At 45.3% G+C, this 21,479-nt stretch overlaps 1 protein-coding gene across 3 annotated transcripts in view; it reads right to left on the reverse strand.

Annotated features, from left to right (window-relative positions):
* LOC137380575 (1-phosphatidylinositol 4,5-bisphosphate phosphodiesterase epsilon-1-like) overlaps window positions 1-21,479 on the reverse strand; it is a 462,270-nt gene that overhangs the window by 4,979 nt on the left and 435,812 nt on the right. For 2 of the 3 annotated variants that reach the window (XM_068052607.1, XM_068052608.1), the window contains exons 31-32: window positions 11,888-12,106; window positions 9,764-9,975 (exon numbers count right to left, since the gene is read on the reverse strand). In XM_068052607.1, the coding sequence (XP_067908708.1) occupies window positions 9,799-9,975; window positions 11,888-12,106 (396 nt within the window). In that variant the 3' untranslated portion in view covers window positions 9,764-9,798. Of the gene's footprint in view, window positions 1-9,343; window positions 9,401-9,763; window positions 9,976-11,887; window positions 12,107-21,479 lie in introns of those variants that run through there. The other variant, XM_068052609.1, reaches the window with a different exon arrangement.

The raw sequence follows: 21,479 nt of genomic DNA on the forward strand, positions 1-21,479 counted from the left end.
CTTTACACAGAGTGGTGGGTGCGTGGAATGCACTGCCAGCGGTGGTAGTAGAAGCAGATACATTAGGGACATTTAAGCGACTCTTGGATAGGTACATGGATGATAGTAGTATGAAGGGTATGTAGGTAGTTTGATCCTAGAGTAGGTTGAAGGTTCGGCACAACATCGTGGACGAAGGGCCTGTACTGTGCTGTACTGTTCTATGTTCCAGAACTATCATTGTCAAAATACAATTCATGAAACATCTATAATGTAGTTTTCTTTTTATCTCTAATTTGTGTTGATTAATGTATTTGTGAAATTGAAAAAATTATACAAAAATTTAAGTAGCACACTTGAAAGATATTTCAGATCATTTACTTAAATCAGATCCTAATTTACAACATCCATTGTGGGTCACGGATGTGGGAAAGAGTCTGGTTACTGATTCAGGGCTCCTGAGGTGAGTAAAGGGATAGTAACCATCTTCTAAGGTGGTACTGACCTTTCCCCTATCAAAAGTTTGATGGCCATTTACTGCTGTAAAAGGAGATCCAAAATGGTGGTCACGGAAGCAAGGGAGGAATCAATGCTTCCAATTAGAATATGTCCTTCCTACAATGTGAAGATTTTAACAATTGTTTTGGTACTATACAGCTGCTGGTAAGTATATTACATTGAAAATATCCCTCGTGTTCCACTTTAAGCTGAAATTTCCATTTGCCAGGAATGTGCAAGACAATAAATGCAGTGATAGTCAAATTGCAGGAAGGAGCATGCAGCAGTAGTTCGTACATCAGCAAATAACTACCTACGTTCAATGCCCCCATTGACCTTGTCCCTCCCCATCTCTGTAATCTCCTGCAGCCCCACAAACCTCCGAGATATCTCTGCTCATTTAATTCTGGCCTCCTGAGCAGCCCAAATTTAGTTGCTCCACCATTGGGGCTGTGCCTTCTGCTGCCAAGGCCCTACTCATACCTCCCCACCCCTCTACCTCACTATTCTCCTTTAAGACACTCTTTTAAAACCTACCTCTTTGGTCAAGCTTTTGTTCATCTGTTCTAATATTTACATACATTTATAATGCACCTTGGGATGTTTTTATTACATTAAGGACACTATATAAATATAAGTTGTTGTTGTAATCTGTATCAAAATAGATTTTCCGGGGGTTAGTTTCCAAGCTTGCTTTCACAGTGGAGGGTTTCACCTGGCAATAGTGAGTATTAGCAATTTGGGTGTACAACTGAAGTTCCAATCTGCAGTGCCAACAGTTCCTTGGCAAGAGCATGAAGTCAGAAAACAACTCCTGTGTACTTCTTGCCAAATTCAGGAGTGCCTGTTCGACAGATTGTATCTTTGGTCTCATCCATTAATTATACCACCAGCTTATTCTGGAAAGATAACAGCCACACAAACATTGTTTACAAAGACTGTTTCCGTGCTTGCAAGTTTCTTTTCTTTAAAGAAAATAACTGATGCCAGCTGTACCTGTCACTACACTTTTGTTCATAGCTGGAAGGCTGTATCATTTCAATTTGCGAAACAAAAGAAGAAACATTTGACTCAAAAAAAAACAATAGAGGGTTCAGTAAAATGCAAATTGCACCTGTTTTGGGTGGGTTAGATGGAGAGTATATTTCCTGTTTGCACCACTGAAGGTTGAGCCAGCAAAGGGTCTATTCCTGCACTCGGCCAACACATTTAACTGGTGATTAAAAACACAAAAAATGTCCAGTTTGCTTCAAAATGATAAGCAAAAATGAATACCAAGCCATGGAAGACAAGATTAGGTGGGGTGACGGAAAGGTTGATGGGCTGTTGGAAGGCTCTTAAAGAAGGAGCTGGAGATAGGGGTGGAGTAGAGAGTGAGATCTAGGCATGCTGAATACGTGATGGAGAGTATGGGATCAGAAGCTCAGTGATGTCAAGGCTACAAGCTATCTGGTTCAGTCCCAGATGTTGGCCAAGCAGGAGGTTAGAGTTGGTGGTGAGGCTTTGGAGTCTGTGATGTGGTTTGCAGATGTTTAACTAGAAGAAACTGTAGCTCATTCAAGACTGAACATCAGATATACAGTCTGACAACACAGAGACAGTTGAGAGATGGTGGTGAGGTTAGAGCTGGGTGTCGTCAGTGTACAGATGTCAAATCACGTTGCCGAGGGGCAGCATGTAGATGAAGTGGGAGTTGGGGGGGTGGGGTGGGGTGGGAGCCCTGGATGCATTCTAGCAGGGGTGAAGAGATGACAGTATGGGGAGAAGAAAGATACATGAGAGTAGAATCAAGAAACCCCCAGTCCCACCCAAATAAACAATGGCGAAGAAGCATTGGAGAAGGATGCTGTGAGCGACTGTGTCAAAGGCTGCAGTGAGGTTGAGGAGGGATACCTTGTTACAGTCACAGGTTATTTGGGGCCATCAGGACTATTTCTGTGCTGTAGAAGGGGTGGATACACAATTGGCACAATTCAAAAGGGTGTTGCGGGAGAGATGGGCATACATCTGAGATGGCAACAGTCAGTGTTCAGAGCGAAAAGGGAACAATTGCAGAATATCTTCTCAAGGGTTGACAGGGAAACAGTATATTAAATCTGTGTGTATGAATGGAACATTGTCCCATTACCTGGATTCAACCTGAGCCGCGACTTATTTACAGAAAAGCAGATTTGTAATTAGACAGTAAGGGTCCCAAATTGAAAGGAGTTTAATCAATTAAATACAGTTTTGATCCATGCACTGATATCTGACTGAGGCTTTAAACATTATTCAGCAGGGAGTTCCTATAACCGCAAACATTTTGGTCAAACAAGGCATAAGAATTAGGCGCAGGAGTAGGCAACTCGGCCCTTCGAGCCTGCTCCGCCATTCAGTAAATTTATGGCTGAACTAATTACTCCACATTTCCACCTACCCCCCCGATAACCTTCCACTCCCTTGCTTATCAAGAATTTATCCACCTCTGCCTTGAAAATATTCAAAGACTCTGCTTCCACCGCTTTTTGAGGAAGAGAATTCCAAAAACTCACGACCCTCAAAGAAAAAATTCCTCCTCATTTCTCTCTTAAATGGGCGACCCCTTATTTTTAAATAGTGACCCCTAGTTCTAGATCCTTCCCCCAAGAGGAAACATCCTTTCCACATCCACCTGTCAAGACCCCTCAGGATCTTATATGTTTCATCAAGTCGCCTCTTACTTTTCTCAATTCCAGTGGATACAAGCCTAGCCTGTCCACTCTTTCCATTCCAGGTATTAGCCTAGTAAACCTTCTCTGTACTGCCTCCAACACATTTACATCATTAAATAAGGAGACTAGTACTGTACACAGTAAAGGCCTGCTACCCAACCCAAACCGGAAGGGACCCAACGATGTGTCGGGTTTGGGTCAGGTTGCACTTCCGGGTCTGGCATTCAGGCTCTGGTCGGGCCGGGTCAGACACGCTCTATCACAGTTAAGTGGCTCCCATGTTAATTTAATTTTTGGACTAGAAAGGTGGTTTTGTTACAGTTATTTTAAGCTTGTACAGATCAGCAACAAAGTGAAAAATGGAAGGTGAGTTAACTGGGTCGGGTCAGGCGCGGGGAAAAATGGAAGGACTCGGGCCGGGTTGGGCTCGGTTCGGATGTGGTTCTGTCATGCTCTGGTCGAGTATTTTTTGCACACCCGAGCAGGCCTTCAGTACCACAGTACTCCAGATGTGGTCTCACCAATGCCCTGTATAGCTGAAGCATAACCTCCCTACTTTTGTATACAATTCCCCTCGCGAAAAACAATAACATTTTATTCGCTTTCCTAATTACATGCTCTACCTGCATACTAACCTTTTGCGACTCATGCACTGGGACACCAGATCTCTCTGCATCTCAGAGCTCTGAAATCTCTCACCATTTAGATACTATGCTTTTTTATTCTTCCTGCCAAAGTGGACAATTTCCCACTTTCCCACAGTATACTCCATTTGCCAGGTCTTTGCCCACTCACTTAACCTATCTATAACCCTTTGTAGCCCCCTTATGTCCTCTTCACAAGTTACTTTCCTATCTATGTGTCATCAGCAAATTTAGCAACCATTCCTTCGGTCCCTTCATCTAAGTCATTTATATAAATCGTAAAAAGCTGAGGCCCCAGCACAGATCCCTGTGGCACACCACTCGTTCCATCTTGCCAACCAGAAAATGACCCATTTATGTCTACTCTGTTACCTGTTGGCTAGCCAATCTTCTTTCCATGCCAATATGTTCCCCCACCACCCCACCATGAGCTTTTACTTTCTGCAATAACCTTTGATGTGGCACCTTATCAAATGCCTTCTGAAAATCTACGTACAATACATCCACCTGTTTCCCTTTATCCACAGCACATGTAACTCCCTCAAAGAACTCCAATAAATTGGTTAAACATGATTTCCCTTTCACAAAACCATGTTGACTCTGCCTGTTTACCTTTTTTTTTTAAATGCCCTGCTATAACGTCTTTGATAACAGCTTCTAACATTTTCCCTAAGACAGGTGTTAAGCTAACTGGCCTGTAGTTTCCTGCTTTCTGTCTCCCTTTTTGAATAAAGGAGTTACATTCACTATTTTCCAATCCACTGGAACCTTCCCCAAATCTAGGGAATTTTGGAAAATTAAAACTAACACATCGACTATCTCACTTGTGTCAGGCAAACCCCCACCTGCCAAGATTGAGGTACACAGTATTTCGCCACATAAACAAAAACTTAAAAATTACAAGCCCTGACTGGAAGGACATTTACATAGTACCAGACAGTGTTGAAACAATGGGGAGCCAGCGGTTGCTTCCCCAATACACAGAAATGGTCAGACCAGTTTTAGGCACACGGCTAACTGGCTGTTGCAGAGAATTTGTACTTCCAACAAAAGATGTTGAAGAGACTGTTCCATATCAGGAGCTAGTCACATGACTAACCTGGGAGTCTTTTTAAAAATTTGAACTCCCAACAAAGGGATTTGAACAGAGAACGCCATGTCCTCATGGACTGAGAACATCTCCTCTCCTGTTTGCCTGCTCATCTCTCAGGAAACTGAAACTATTGAAGACACGTAAACTGAGAGAGAGAAAAAGTTTCCTATGTGAACAAGGTTTTAAGAAGACGACTGGGCCCCAATGAAACACAAGACCATATCTTCAATCGAGGACTACAGCAAGCTCAAGAAACAGTAACAAGATATTGCCTCAAACTGTTCTACTTATCTTTTCTGTCTCTATCTGCATGTTTATACTGCACGTGCATGCTAGCATAGGCCCGTCGTATATCCGTAGGCATGAATGGTATTAAAGTTTAAGGTTTAATAAATTCCATCTTTAAGCTACAGAAAGCCTGTTTGTGCTCATTTCTTTGCCTTAGAATTGGAAAGTTGTGAACAAGAATTCACAAAGGGAGAGCTCAAAACCCAGTGTGTTTAAAATTAAACCCCATTAAAGGCCTGCTACCTGACCGGACCCAACGACATGTGTCGGATTCGGGTCAGGTCGGGTTGCTCTTCCAGATCTGGCTTTCGGGCTCTGGTCGAGCTGGGCCGGGCACACACAGTATTACCTTTTGCTCTGCTGGGAGGAAAAGGGAAGTTGAGTAAGTAAGGGTCAAAATTTGAAAAGCCTGCCTGAGCTTGGAGTCCGGGGCCTCAAGGAGGGAAACGTGCATCCGGACTCCACAGACTCTGAGTCTGCGCAGTGAGCGACTCTATGACGTCATTGCCCTCATGCTGCAGCTTCCTTCCATTCCATTCATCCAAAAGTGGTAAGTACAGTCAGTGCACTATGGATGAAAACGAATGCTGGCAACTGGAGAAAGTGAACATTCTGGTGGTCGGGTCGAGCTGGGGAAAAAATGGAAGGACTCGGGCCGGGTTGGGCTCAGGTCCAATGTGGTTCTTTCGGGTTCAGGTCGGGTTTTTTATCCAGACCCAAGCAGGTCTTCAAGCCCCGTTACAATAAGACCAGGTAAAGACAGCCAAAGACCCCTAGACACCTTTTGCACCTGGTTGTAACACTAGCCACTTCTTCTAAGACCCTAGAATGAAGTTCATCAGGCCCCGGGGACTTGACAGCCTGCAGCTCCAACGATTTGTTCAGTACCACTTCTCTGGTGCTTGTAATTTTCTCCCTTACATTTCCTGACTTACAGCTAATACTGGGATGTTACCTGTATCCTCAATAGTGAAGGCACAACTATTACAATACATCTAACTTGCAATACCTGACCTGGGAATGTCTTGCTGACATAGGGTTAAAAATATGGGCACCCTTATCTTCAAAATTAATTAGACACCTATCAAAGATGCTGTATGCATATTAAAGGGCACCTGTCTTCAGCAAAAAAGTGGAAAATCCTGGTAGAGGAGGGACCGGAGCCAGAACAGCTGTGCCTTATTTTTGTTCAATTTATGCCACTTTCATGTTAGAGATTTATAAGTGAACAAAAAGGTTTGTCAAAACATTTTTTCACACAGATTCTGTCACTGTTATACATTTTATGTTAACAGTATATAATAAACCTGACTTGATCTGTCCAGCCTTAAGTAGACAGCTTTTTGAAGAAACCAATGTCAATTGTTACATAAATCGCTAAAAAGGACTTCGCTGAGGGAAACTAAGGATGCAAGAAAGGATTTTGTTATTCAAAATTCTACAATCAATGAGAAATATTTGAAATTATACTTCCTAAATAAACAGACACTAGTAACAGCTCAGATTTGATTTAGATTAAAATACTGTCCTAAAATGAAAGGATTAATGAACTAATGACTAACATGACAGATGAAATAAAAACAAAATGGCATTAGCAGGCTTAATAAAGTATGAGTTAACAACATAGACCAAGAGCAAACATTAATCAGGAGAGCCATTTATTGAAAGGAAAACGGTACCTGTTTTTACACATGAAAGCCCATGTTCAGCTTTTCCTCATATGTTATTGACTTTTTTTGTTAAAGTTAAAAAAGTTCGCACACATCTGCATCTTATAATCCATAAAAATTCTAAAATGTATGGAATTTTTCATTCCCAGTAAAGACATATATTCTTACTTTTAAGATTCGAACTTTATTCAATGTGGAATCTTTGAAATTGACTTTTCCTTTAAACAGTGGAAATGTGCTGCAAGATGGCTGCCAAAGGTCAGCTGATTTGGCCTGTCTCACTGTCTCGAAAGGACCAAAGGATACATTTCAGGCTATGGTGTCAATTATACCCATCCTGAAACCATCAAGAGACATTCCTGAATTAAATGGGTTCTTCTGAAACAAAGGTGTGAAGTAGCCACATCATGACAGGATACCATCCAGACATCAATGGTTGGCCATGGATTCCACATCATGGTCCATTGTGTGGTCACATCAGGGGAGAGAGGGCCATGTGTGAACTAACAAAGACTAATTTGATGGATTTTGACCTTAAAAGGCAACCCTCTGGGAGGAGAGAGAGAGCAATCACAACAACCTCACAGGAGTCCAGCCAAGGGCTGTGGAAAGATCTAGCCTAACAAGAAGAAACCCTGCTGCTGATTCTGCATTTCAACCCGATGCAGTAGAGAACTGAAAGTGACCACCACCTCAGGTCTGAAATGTTAACCATCATACATCTACAACACCTCAACAAGTTCAAGAGTACAAACATCCCAGGCCTGCACCTTTAAGAGAGACTGTCCTACTTAGAAGATTCAACAGGTCTACCATAAACCACGAACACCTACCACACCTTGAAGTTTTACCATACAGGGAAACCTGGAAAACTTAACAAAGGCTAACTAACAATTAAAAAGTTGATACAATCTTCCACAAAAAGCTGACAGCTCAAAAAAAGCACTTTTGGCATTTTTTAAAAATTCATTCATGGGATGTGGATGTCGCTGGCCAGGCCTGCATTTATTGCCCATCCCCAATTGCCCTTGAGAAGGTGGTGGTGAGCTGCCTTCTTGAACCGCTGCAGTCCATTTGGGGTAGGTATATCCACAGTGCTGCTAGGAAGGGAGTTCCAGGATTTTGACCAAGCGACAGTGAAGGCAATGAGTTTGAGATTTTTCATATAATTTAATCTGCAGGTGTATGTTAGGATTTTGATTTCAGTATGCAAAAATGGAATTTGCAGCATTGGTAGAATTAGGAATCAAGGGAAGATGAGACTGCTGATGATGTCAGATTCATTTTTTGGGAGAGGGTCAGTCAACAGTGTAATTTTGTGTGTAAATTTCAGTGTGATTTTTAATTATATGTAAAGCTTATTATCATTCCAATTCCACTTAGATTTTAGTTCCAAATTGTCAATTCTGCAAGTGAAATAAAAGGAAGGCTCAAATAAAGTTAGTTCATGTATTCACACCAAGGGCATCACGCTTATCTCAAAAATGTGGCTAAAACCACTCAAAGTAAATAAGCCTTCAAATAAGATAATGGCCAGGCAATTCCCAGAAAATCTCAAAAATGGTATACATTTTTAAGTTATATTTTAGCAGCTTATGTGTTATATGCAACTTATTTTGGGATAAACATGAAACCACAATGCAAACTCTCAGAAGCCATTATTTCATTTAAAAAGATCTACCTTAAGTTCATGTGTAGCCATCAATGGGAGAAAGTGCAAATAAATGTGGATTTCTATCTTATAACTAACTCAGCAATGAAGCAGCAGGAGAGGCAAAAGCTCTCAATCCACAGCAAGAATCTGTCTCACTCAATTTTGAAACAAATTACTGCCAAACACTGCATATTGGGGAGTTGGGAAGTTGGGGAGTTAGGCCCCCACCTGCCAAGAATGAGGCACATTAGTTTCGTCATGAACATTGATTTTAAACTGTTAATGGAGTGAAGAAAGGACCTTCTTTAAAAAAAAAAGTTGCCAGATCTTGGCTGGCAAGATATCTGCATGTTAACAGACAGTGTTTGGAAGGATAAAGCGGCCATTCCCTGACACATTCAACCCACAATGGACTTTTGATCACCAAACGTTGAAGGCTCGCATTCCAGGTTGGCTGCTAAGATGGCTGAATTCACAAACGAGCATGGCCAAACCAGCTAGTCACATGACTAACCTGCTGGGCAACCTGAGGTTTTTGAATTTGTACAAACAGTTTGGACAGTCTGTTTGCTCCTGGGCTGGGAAGATCTCTCTCCTGTCTGCTCCCATCCCTTTCTCACAAGCTTCTGAATCCACTGAAGATGTATGAACCCCAAGAGAGAAAAGTCTCCTATAGCAAACAAGCTTTAAGAAGAATACTAGGCCCCAACGAAAAGAAAGATCTACCTGCAATCAAGGACTCTACAGTGAGCTCGAAGAACCGTAACAACAACTCATCAGATATTGCCTCAAACCTGTCCACTTTATTTTTCTTCTTCTCCTTTCTGTCTCTATTTGCCTGTGTGTATCGCGAATGCATGCTAGGGTGGGGCACGTCATTGTATCTGTAGGCATTAACCAAATTAAAGTTTAAGTTCAATAAATTTCAACTTTTCTTCTTTAAACCTAAGAAAGTCTGTTTGTGCTGGTTTCTTTGCCACAAGGATTCACCAAGGGGGTGCTAAAAACATGGTGTGTTTAAAATTAAACCCTGTTACAGTAAGACCAGGTGAAGGCTGAAAAGGAACCCTAGACCCCTTTCTCACCTGGTCATAACAGGAAGACTTTTACCCCAGTATAAATGTGCCTTTTTCTGTCCTATTGGCTGATCAGAAAGAGAACTTCAGTTACTCACTATTTTGGCAACTGAGTGTATGCTATAAACTGACATGGTCAAAGTCAACAAGGAGTTGAGTACTAAGCCATACCTGTGCAGTCACATACTGCAATCGTGTAAGAGGTTTCACTCAGTGATCTCAGCAAACGGCACACCACATGTAGCTTTTTCATCCTTACTCTGGGTGCTTTCTGGGTTCGTTGCCTGAAGTGGGATTGAAAAACTCCGACTCTGTTTACTCGATTTTGTGAATCTCTTCAGTTCATTAGCGAAAGAAAGACCTTTCTTCTTCTCCTGTGCAGCCTGCCAAAACATCCCAGAACTTATTGATCAAACTGAGCAATTAGGAACAGTATGGGGAAGAAATTAGTAATGTAAATATACACCATGACATCTGGAGAAGGTCAACCATTGTGTTATTTAAATAAAAGTTAAGGAGAATGCTTTTCAGTTTTTTGGCATAAAAACAAAGAAACAATAGTGATCCAGGCAGCATTTGCAGATGGTACCATTTCTGAATTATCCTAAAAGTTATAGAATGAAATTTAGCATATTGCATTTTATTTGGAAAATATTACACATAATGCTGAACATATGCAATGTCCTCTCTATTTTTGTAATATATACAGGGTACAATAATCCTTCTGTCTATTCTGAAATGCAGATCCTCTTTCTCAGGTCTTCTGGTTTTCTTTCCTCTACTTTTGTTCCTTTGCCATTATTAATAATGGTAAGCTGACACTTCCTCCTTACTTGCCGAGATCCTTAATTAAGTAGACACTACTACTTGTTAAAACTCGGGAGCAAATCAAACATATTTTCACATTTGTCCTCAGGCTTTTGATGATGCTGGCAAGGCTACATTTATTGTCCATCTCGAGTTGCCCTGAGAAGAGAGCTTTGAATCTTGTTCTTGAGCTGCGACTGTCTTTGTACTGATCATGCCCCACAATAATGTTAGTTAGAGATCCCAGGATGTCAACAAAGAAGGAACAGTGATAATTTGATAACAAGTGCAGGGAAGAAATTAATAATGTAAATTATACATTGAAACATCTGGAGAATGTTATTTTAAATAAACTTGTATGTATAGTACAAAATGATAGCTAGCTCGAGTCAAGGTCTTTCAATGCTTTGGAATGCATGTATGCATATAAGGTGTCAGCCATGGCTCAGTGGTCGCACTCATCTTTGCGTCGGAAGGTTGTAGATTCAAATCCTATTCCAAAGACTTGGGGCCAGATTTTCAAAACGCTTTGGGGGCGAGCACGGGTGCGGGCGTAGACTGAAGATCGTATTCCCGGAAGGTGCCTCTGGATCCCAATGCCTCCAGGACACGCTCCAATTTTTAAAGTGAGGGCAGGGGGGAGGGAGTCGGGAACCCGCTTACCTCCATTTAACGCCTGTTAAGCTCCTTGAGGAGCCTTTTAACAAGCCGGGAAGGCCAAGACTGCAATTTTCAATTGGGAAATCAGTGAAGCCGAACAGTCTGGTGCATATTAGTGCACAGCTGTGGGGTTCAATGCAGGGAGAAGTTAAAGTTCTTTTTATACGGTTAAACATTCGGGACCTGGGTGACCTTACACCGGATCCTCTCATTTGGACATATGGCCACTTTCCTGCGTGGTGAGGCTGCGCTCTTCTGCAAGGCAGCGGCAGGCCTCATCATGGCTGACATCTGCCTTTGCCATGCGTGCTGTGCAGGCAGCTCCTACCTCCTGGTAACGCTCAGCACCACTAACTGGGTGCCAAGCTTCCCTCCAGCCCAATTAGGGGATTTACATTTAAAAATAGGGTCACAAGAGCAATGCAGATGTGGCACAGAATCGGGACCTGAAAACTATCGTCCCCGAATTGAAAATCAAGCTCTTGAACTCATAATCCAGGTTGGCACGTCAGTACAAATCTGAACAGCACTGTCAGAGGTGCCGTCTTTTGGATGAGATGTTAAACTGTCTGCCTTCTAGGTTGGACAGAAACAATCCCACAACACTACTTAAAGGAAGAGCAGAGGAATTCTCTTGCCATCCTTTATCCCTCAACCAACACCAAAACAGATGATTTGGTCATCTATTTCACTGCTATTTGTGAGAGCTTGCTGTCTGCATATTGGTTACTGCATTTCCTACACTACAGCAGTGACTGCATTTTAAAAGTACCTCTTTGGTTATAAAGTAATAACCCTTTTAGGTATCAGGTATTGATTGCTGCTCACCTGCACTTGCTCTTTCAGCTTGAGGATGAATTTTCCTGCTCCTTTCCACCTGCTCTGAGCTACAAACACACTCTCATGCTCAGAAAGGATTCGAAGAGCAGGTTTCGCCATTGATGATTTCTTGTTTAATGGCTCTTTGGTAACTTCCTCCACAAGGACATAGTCACTGGGATTTGGATTGCTCAGGATGCTGTAGGAATACTTGGCTTTACTTAATGCCTGCAGAATAAATCAACACAAATTCTTTGTAATTCACAGTGCAATTAACATCAAATAAATATTCCACGTTGGCATACTTAAGCCTAAACAGATTCAACTACAGACATCCAGTCTCCATTCTATACTGTATCTAGTGTAAGCATAGTAATCTATAGTCCCCTAGCCACCTATGCTCACATTGCTAGTATATCTGACAAGATAGTGCTAAAGCTACTTCAAAGATGATATACTGAAGATGAATTATAGGAATGTACGTTTGACACACTGTAATTGATATTCCCAGCACTTTATTTTTGAACAGTACCACAATTATGTGTGCTTGTTAAAGCTGTGTTGTACATTAATTTACCATCATTCAACATGTCTAACATTGGATTCTATTGATAATCCACCAGTGAAAAATTCCTATTATTAGAACTCTTGGGCTGAATTTTAACCTATAAAAACAGGCGAGTTGAGGTTGGGTAGTCTCAAAAATCTTTCCTGCCCCAAACCCTTCTCCAAACTGCCCTTTTCCAGCTTTAACTGAGGCTGGAAGTTGGGCAGGTGACCAACCTGATGATCTAAGGAGGCAAGTTGGAACTTTAAATTTAACTATTATTGCCCGAGCAGCTTCATTGAGGCGAGGTCTTGGTGGATTCAGGAGGTGAGTGCCTTCACAGCTACCTCCTGGACCCATCCTACCTTTGGAGCCTCTGCAATCACCCCTTCTCTCCCCACCCCAATGACCTCTCTACCACCATCACCACCACCACCAGGCAGTGTTCCCACCACTACTACCAGATCTCCAATCCAAATCTGTCCCCTCCCCCACTTTGAGGCCTCTGATCCACCACAACTAGGCCCTAACCTCTCCCCAGGGATATACAACCCAACCAATCGATTTTCCCATCAGATCAACATTACGCCATCCACTACGGCTGTCACTAAGCGGCTCCTTGCCCGACTGGAGACCCAGCTGTCAATCAGAGGGGGAACCGATCAGTGACACGCTGTAGAGTGAAAGTGAGTCAGGTCAGTTAAAAAATCTACCCTTTATGAATGTGCACACTTCGGGCTGAATTTTATCAGCCCATCGTGGGTTCCAGCGGCAGGGCCAGATGAGAGTGGTGCCGCCGCTCATCACATGTGCGGCCAGCTGACTGCAATCACTCAGTAGCCAGGCCATTTGAATACAGGAGGCACAGGGCCTTTCCCATTGGAGGATGGGGAAGGGCAGCGAGATGCCAATGGCACCATCAACGGAGACGAATGCAGGTGCTGTCACTATATTTAAAGTGCTGACAGCCCTGCTTAAATTGCTGCTTTGCCTTTACTGCTGCTGTGCTGCTGACCCGCCCCACCCCCTCCTCTATCCCCCACCCGGAGTCCCAATGCTGCTGACCAAGGCCTCAAAAGACCAGGAACTCTCCGGAAGCCCAGTGGGACCATGTCAGGCAGAGGACAAAGGGTGGCCCAAAGTTCAGCGATGGCTCCATGTGGATTCTCATCCAGGGTGTAAGTGAAAAGCAGGAGCTCCTCTTCCCAGTGGACAGCAGGAAGAGACCCTCCCGCCTGACCGAACAAGCCTGTGCGGATTTCGTGGAAGTCAGCAGTCATGTGTTCACCCTCTGAAACTAGGTCCATTACTGTAAAAGGCTCAATGACATCCTTCGCTCTGCCAAGGTGGGTCCTCCATACCCATACCATTTTTGGGGCTTGCATGTGATCACGCAGGAGAGAGTGTGACATGGTTAGGGAGTGGCTGCAAAGGGGTTAGCAAGTGGCTGAGGCAACAACAGATCATGTCAGATGCATGGCTGCATCTCCAAGACAGCCAGCTTTCTATCCTTGCTTTCCCCCCCCCGCCATGCACAGCCCTCGAGAGTAGATGTGAGGAGGAGGCATTCATGAGCCCCCATCAGGGGCCAAAGGGCAGCCACCAGAACAAGTGTCCTGCTGGTCTCCATGGGAAGACGAACAGTGTCCCTCTTTCTGCTCACAAGGCCATCAACACTAGAGAAAGGGCGAAGACTGGAGATGGGTTCCCGGACATCTGAGAACTGACCCCGGCAGAAGAGGAGGCCCTGAAACTAGCGGGTTCCCAGGGCAGCTGATCCACAGTAGACGGAGAGACAGGAATGTCCACCCAAGAGAGTGAGGAGGCACTGTGTTCATGTGCTGACCACGACCTTCTGGAGAAACACATCACGCATGGTTGGCATAGAGTCATAGAGTTTTACAGCACAGAAACAGGCTCTTCGGCCCAACGCGCCTGCGCCGATCATCAAGTATCCGTCCTAACTAATCCCATTTCCCTGCACTTGGCCCGTAGCCTTGTATGTTATGGCGTTTCAAGTGCTCATCTAAATACTTCTTGAATGTCATGAGTGTTCCTGCCTCTACCACCTCTTCAGACAGTGTGTTCCAGATTCCAACAACCCTCTGGGTGAAACAATTTCTCCTCAACTCCCCTCTAAACCTTCTGCTGCTTCCCTTAAATCTATGCCCCCTAGTTATTGACCTCTCCGCTAAGGGAAAAAGGTTCTTCTTGTCTATCCGATCAATGCCTCTCATAATTTTGTATACCTCAATCAGGTCCCCCCTCAGCCTTCTCTGCTCTAAGGAAAACAACCCCAGCCTATCCAGTCTGTCTTCATAACTGAAATGCTCCAGCCCAGGCAACATCCTGGTGAGTCTCCTCTGCAACCTCTCCATTGCAATCACATCCTTCCTATAGTGTGGTGACCAGAACTGTACACAATACTCTAGCTGTGGCCTAACCAGCGTTTTATACAGCTCCATCATAACCTCCCTGCTCTTATATTCTATGCCTCCGCTAATAAAGGCAAGTATTCCATATGCCTTCCTAACCACCTTATCTACCTGTGCTGCTGCCTTCAGTAATCTATGGACAAGCACCCCAAAGTCCCTCTGACCATCTGTACTCCCTAGGGTCCTACCATCCATTATATATTCCATTGTCTTGTTAGACCTCCCAAAGTGCATCACCTCACACTTCTCAGGATTAAACTCCATTTGCCACTACTCCGTCCATCTTACCAGCCCATCTATATTGTCCTGTAGTCTAAGGCTTTCCTCCTCACTATTTACAACACCACCAATTTTCGTGTCATCTGCGAACTTACTGATCATACCTCCTATATTCACGCTTAAATCATTAATGTACACTACAAACAGTAAGGGTCCCAGCACCGATCCCTGCGGTACACCACTGGTCATAGGTCTCCATTCTCAAAAACAACCCTCGACCATCACCCTCTGCCTCCTGCCACTAAGCCAACTTTGAATCCAATTTGCCAAATTACCCTGCATATCATGGGCTTTTTCTTTCTTAACCAATCTCCAATGTGGTACCTTATCAAAAGCCTTACTGAAGTCCATGTAGACTACATCAACTGCTTTACCCTCATCTACACCTCTAGTCACCTCCTCGAAAAATTCAATCAAATTTGTTAGACGCGATCTCCCCCTGACAAAGTCATGCTGACTATCCCTGATTAATCCCTGCCTCTCCAAGTGGAGATTAATCCTGTCTCTCAGAAATTTTTCCAATAATTTCCCTATCACTGATGTTAGACTCACCAGCCTGTAATTACCTGGTTTATCCCTGCTACCCTTCTTGAATAATGGTACCACATTCGCTGTCCTCCTGTGGCCAGAGAGGATCTGAAAATTTGTGTCAGAGCCCCCGCTATCTCCTTCCTTGCCTCACATAACAGCCTGGGATACATCTCATCTGGGCCTGGGGATTTATCCACCTTTAAGCCTGCTAATACAGCTAATACTTCCTCCTTTGCAATGCTAATTTGATCAAGTCTATCACACCCCCTCCCTGATCACTGCACCTACATTGTCCCTCTCCATAGTGAACACAGATGAAAAGTAATCGTTCAAAACCTCACCTATGTCCTCCAGCTCCACACACAGATTGCCACTTTGATCCCTAATGGACCCCACTTTTTCCCTGGTTATCCTCTTGCCCCTAACATACTTATAAAACGCCTTGGGATTTTCCTTTATCTTGTCTCCCAGTGATTTTTCATGCCCCCTCTTTGCTCTCCTAATTACTTTTTTTAAGTACTCCACTACACTTTCTATACTCCTCTAGGGCCTCCACTGTTTTCAGCACTCTGAAGCTTCCTTACGCCTCCTTTTTTTTTCCTTATCTAATACTCTATATCCCTTGACATCCAGGGTTCCCTTGACCTGTTGATCCTACTCTTCACCTTTACAGGAACATGCTGCACCTGAACCCTCACAATTTTCTTTCTGAATGACTCCCACTGACCTGCTGTAGACTTTCCTATAAGAAGCTGCTCCCAGTTCACTTTGGCCAGATCCTGTTTTATCATACTGAAATCTGCCTTCCCCCAATTCAGTACTCTTATTTCTGGTCCCGTTTTGTCCTTTTCCATAACTGCATGGACAGATCCATGCAGCAGAACCTCTAAATGTTTGTGTTTTCTCATGCAGGCCTTGGCATCTCGGGAGGGAAGATCAGCTGCTGCCACCCCTGGAATCTCATTGTCCTCTGAGGATGAGGAGGAAGAATCCTCAGAGGGTGCACTGTCACACCATTCCCCTGCACCCTCCACCAGCGCAGATACTCTCACGTCGGTGGGTATTCGCTCGGGTTTAGATGCACGGTCACAAGAGAGTGAGAGCACCACACACATATTCGAGCAGCTGATCGAGGCCATGACTGGTGAGGCCACTGACAGTTGGAGGACTGTGGGAAGCCTGGCCCATGCTGAGCCCCCGACTGATGACGAGCCTCTGGTGTCGACAGCACTGAACATGCTGGAGTTGCAGAGAGATAAGGGAACATCTGACGGAGCTACCAGAGGCAATGCACAGGCATCCGCGGGCAATGGAGGAATACATCCATTGCTATGAATGCTGCTGTGTCTCAGGCATGCAAGCCATGGCTTCCTCCATCGAGAAGTTGGCAACCCTCCTGGAGAGTCAGATCCCAGAGATGCGCACAGACCTGCATACACTGGCCTTGGCCATGAGTTCAACACAGCAATGGCAAGGCGAGAGAGGCTGAGACAGCTGGTGTCTTCTCCAGGTCCTCCTCCATCTATGGTCAGCAGGGAGGTTCAAGTGAGCATTGAAAGGAAGGAGGAGAGGCTGACCTCCACATCTGGGGGCTCCCCTCGGGGCACTCTGAGTGTGGACAGTGGGTCCTCAGCCCCTTCACCAGTGAGCTCAGCTCCAGTAGCAGCGATGACTGAGGAGGTTCCTGCACCTGTGCAAGAACCCCTTAGCCAGCCGGGGACCTCCAGGCCTCAGGTTGCCAGAGGACGCCGCCAAAGTCAATCCAGGCCACAGGGCAGTACGTCCAGCAGCCTGCCTTCACCTCAGCTGCCAGTGCAGGGGAAGCACTTCATAGAAGCACATGGAAATGCATGAAGAAGAGCAACTAGACACACTTAGGGTTTCACGGACGTGTGCAACTTGGTCTCGTTATTGGGTATTGTAAACGTTTCAATAAATGAAGGTCATTTTCATTGCTGAGAATCTCTCATGCTTTCCCTGCTGCCCTATCAGATGCCACCTTCACACTTGCTCCCTCAACGAGCTGCCAGTGCAGGGGCAGGCCGCGTATGAACACCTTCTCAGCTTTGTGTATGCGCCTGGTGAGTCTGGGCATAAGGCATGGGAGAGCGATAGGAAACAGGCAACACGTGGAATGCAGTAAGGTTAGTATTTATTGAGTTCACTTGGAATGGGCAGCATGGTGGCAGGAACCATGTCTTCAATAGGTAGGCCTTGTCCCTGAGAATCCATTCCTGAAGGCGAGCTGGTGACCTGAAAAGCTGTGGCACCTGAGACTGCCAAAGTATGTAGGCATCATGGCTGTTTTCCAGGAAGTGGGCACACACCTACAGGAAACACTTTCAGTGGTCGCAGACCAGTTGTACGTTGATGGAATGGAAGCCTTTCCTGTTGATGAAGACCACTGACTGCTCCATGGGAGCCTTGATGCCCACATGCATGTAACCGATGACACCTTGCACCTGGGGAAACCCAGCGATGGCTCCGAATCTGATGGCTGTCACTGCCTGACTGTCAGAGTCAGTCTGGTACTGCATTTAGTCGCCGGCCCTCTTGAACAGGGCATTGGTTACCTCCTTGATGCAGTGGTGGGCTGCTGCCAGGGACAGCCAACATAGTCCCAGTGGATCCCTGGAAAGATCTGCAGGAGTAAACGTTGGACGCCACGGTGATCTTCATGCCCATGGGTGTAGGATGTCCACCAAAGCCCATGGGTTAGCAGCTCATCTTGCAGCATGATGCATATGTCGATGACGGCCTTCCTGAAGAGCCACAGACTTCACTGACACTGCTGCTCAGACATCTGGAGGTAACTGAGGTGGGTTCGGTACACTGTCTACCATGGATAAGCCCTTACTGGTGCTGCCGGCAGCTGTAACTCCCCAAGTCGACATTCACTGGCTTGCCCAGCCGCTGCCTGGCTCTGCCTCCCTCTGCCGCGCTGCTTGGGGATCCACAAAGACTGGGAGTATGAGCTCCATGCCACCTGGTCACTCCCTTTACTGTGTGCTGTCCCTGAAGAGATCAGCTTGCCTTTGGAGACTTACCCTTGCCACTCCCCTCTGATCACGGGCTAATGCCCACTGGCACCCACCCTTGTCATGAGGGCTGCACCCCCTTTGCACCCATTCTTTCCGTGAGGGATAATGTCCCTCTCTGCTCACCCTTGCCTCGAGGGCTAATGCCCCTCTGCACCCACTCTTGCCTCAAGTTCTGCCCCGTTGTCGGGCAATGACTATCGCACACCGCTGTTCCCCGTGCTGGAGTCATGCAATACTCCCAATGGCTGCCTTCCCGTGGCAACACTGAGGCTTCATCTGGGTGTGGCCACCTTTAAACAGCCGGGGATCAGAAGGCACATGATTGCCGTTCACTTCTTACTAAATAGGAACCCCCACCATCCACTGTTAAATCCAAGTCAGACCATGCAGATATATGCTTTTCAGCAATTATAATTGCAGTCCCGCTGTGTTGTAGCAGCAACACCACCTTGGAGCTTTCCCGCTGCTGGCAAAATCCGGAAGCACATCATGACATCTGGTTTCTGGGCAAGTGCCCCCGCTCCCAATCTTCTGGCCTCCCATGCCTCCACTCCCACTCCTGCTGGCCGATTAAAATCCACTCCTTAGTGTCTACAAAACCCTACCTGCCTGTTGTCACATTTACTTTACACACTTATGTGAACTTTTTCCATTACAATTCCACAGTTGCATTGGAACTGCCTATGTAACTAGTATTTTCTATTCTTTCATGGGATGTGGGGCTCATTGGCAAGGCTAACATTTATTGCCCTTGAGAAGGTGGTGGTGAGCTACTGCCTTGAACCGCTGCAGTCCATTTGGGGTAGGTAGACCCACAGTGCTGTTAGGAAGGGAGTTCCAGGATTTTGACCTAGCGACAGTGAAGGAACGTCGATTTAGTTCCAAGTCAGGATGGTGTGTGGCTTGGAGGGGAACTTGCAGGTGGTGGTGTTCCCATGCATCAGCAGCCCTCATCCTTCTAGGTGGTAGAGGTCATGGGTTTGGAAGGTGCTGTCGAAGGAGCCTTGGTGAGTTGCTGCAGTGCATCTTGTAGATGGTACACACTGCTGTCACTGTGCGTCGGTGGTGGAGGGAGTGAATGTTAAAGGTGGCGGAGGGGGTGCCAATCAAGCAGACTGCTTTGCCTTGGATGGTGTTGAGCTTCTTGAGTGTTGTTGGAGCTGCACTCATCCAGGCAAGTGGAGAGTATTCCATCAGACTCCTGACTTGTGTCTCGTAGATGGTGGACAGGCTTTGGGGAGTCAGGAGGTGAGTTACTCGCCACAGTATTCCTAGCCTCTGACCTGCACTTGTAGCAACAATATTTATATGGCTGGTCCAGTTCAGTTTCTAGTCAATGGTAACCCCCAGGATGTTGCTGGTAAGAGAATCAGTGATGGTAATGCTTTTGAATGACAAGGGAAGATGGTTAGATTCTCTCTTGTTAGGTCATTGCCTGGCACTTGTGTGGTGCAAATGTTATCTGCCACTTATCAGCCCAAGCCTGAATGTTGTCCAGGTGTAGCTACAGGCGGGCACAGACTGTTTCAGTATCTGGGGAGTTGTGAATTGTACTGAACAATGTGCAATCATCAGCGAACATCACCACTTCAGACCTTATGTTGGAGGGAAGGTCATTGCTAAAGATGGTTGGGCCTAGGACATTACCCTGAGGAACTCCTGCAGTGATGTCCTTGGGCTGAGATAATTGGCCTCCAATAACCACAACCATCTTCTTTTGTATTAGGTATGACTCCAACCAGCGGAAAGATTTCCCCATGATTCCCATTGACTTAAATTTTGCTAGGGTTCCTTGATGCCACATTCAGTTAAATGCTGCTTTGATGTCAAGGGCAATCACTCTCACCTCACCTCTGGAATTCAGCTCTTTTGTCCATGCTTGGCACAAGGCTGTAATGAGGTCTGGAGCCGAGTGGTCATGGCAGAACCCAAACTGAGCATCGGTGAGCAGATTGTTGCTGAGTGAGTGCCACTTGATAGCACTGTCGATGACACTTTCCATCACTTTGCTGATGATTTGAGAGCAGATTGATGGGGTCGTAATTGGCCAGATTAGATTTGTCCTGCTTTTTGTGGACATGAAATAACTGGGCAATTTTCCACATTGTCAGGTAGATACCAGTGTTGTTGCTGCACTGGATCAACCTGGCTAAGGGCATGGCTAGTTCTGGAGCACAGATCTTCAGTACTACAGCCAGGATGTTGGCTGTGCCCAAAGCCTTTGCTGTATGCAGTGCTCTTATCCGTTTCTTGATATCACATTGAGCAAATCGAATGGTCTGAAGACTGGCATCTATGATAGTGGGGACATGAGGAGAAGCCCAAGATGGATCATCCACTCGGCACTTCTGGCTGAAGATGGTTGCAAATGCTTCAGCCCTGACTTGCACTGAAGTTTTTTGGAGCCTCTTCCTCCTGTTAGTTGTTTAATTGTCCACCACTATTCAGGACTGGAGGTGGCAGGCCCACAGAGCTTTGATCTGATCCATTAGTTGTGGGATAGCTTAGTTCTGTCTTGCATGCTGCTTCTGCTGTTTAGCATGGATGTAGTCCTGTGCTGTAGTTTCATCAGATTGTCACTTCATATTTAGGTATGCCTGGTGCTGCTCTTGGCATGCTTTTCTACACTCCTCACTGAACCAGGGCTGGTCCTCTGGCTTGAAGGTAATGGTAGAGTGAGGGATATGCCGGGCCATGAGGTTACAGAGTGTGGTTGAATACAATTCTGCTCCTACTGGTAGCCCACAGCTCCTCCTGGATGCCCAGTT

The sequence above is a fragment of the Heterodontus francisci genome, chromosome 20 (genome assembly GCF_036365525.1).
Source record: "Heterodontus francisci isolate sHetFra1 chromosome 20, sHetFra1.hap1, whole genome shotgun sequence".
Taxonomy (NCBI): domain Eukaryota; kingdom Metazoa; phylum Chordata; class Chondrichthyes; order Heterodontiformes; family Heterodontidae; genus Heterodontus; species Heterodontus francisci.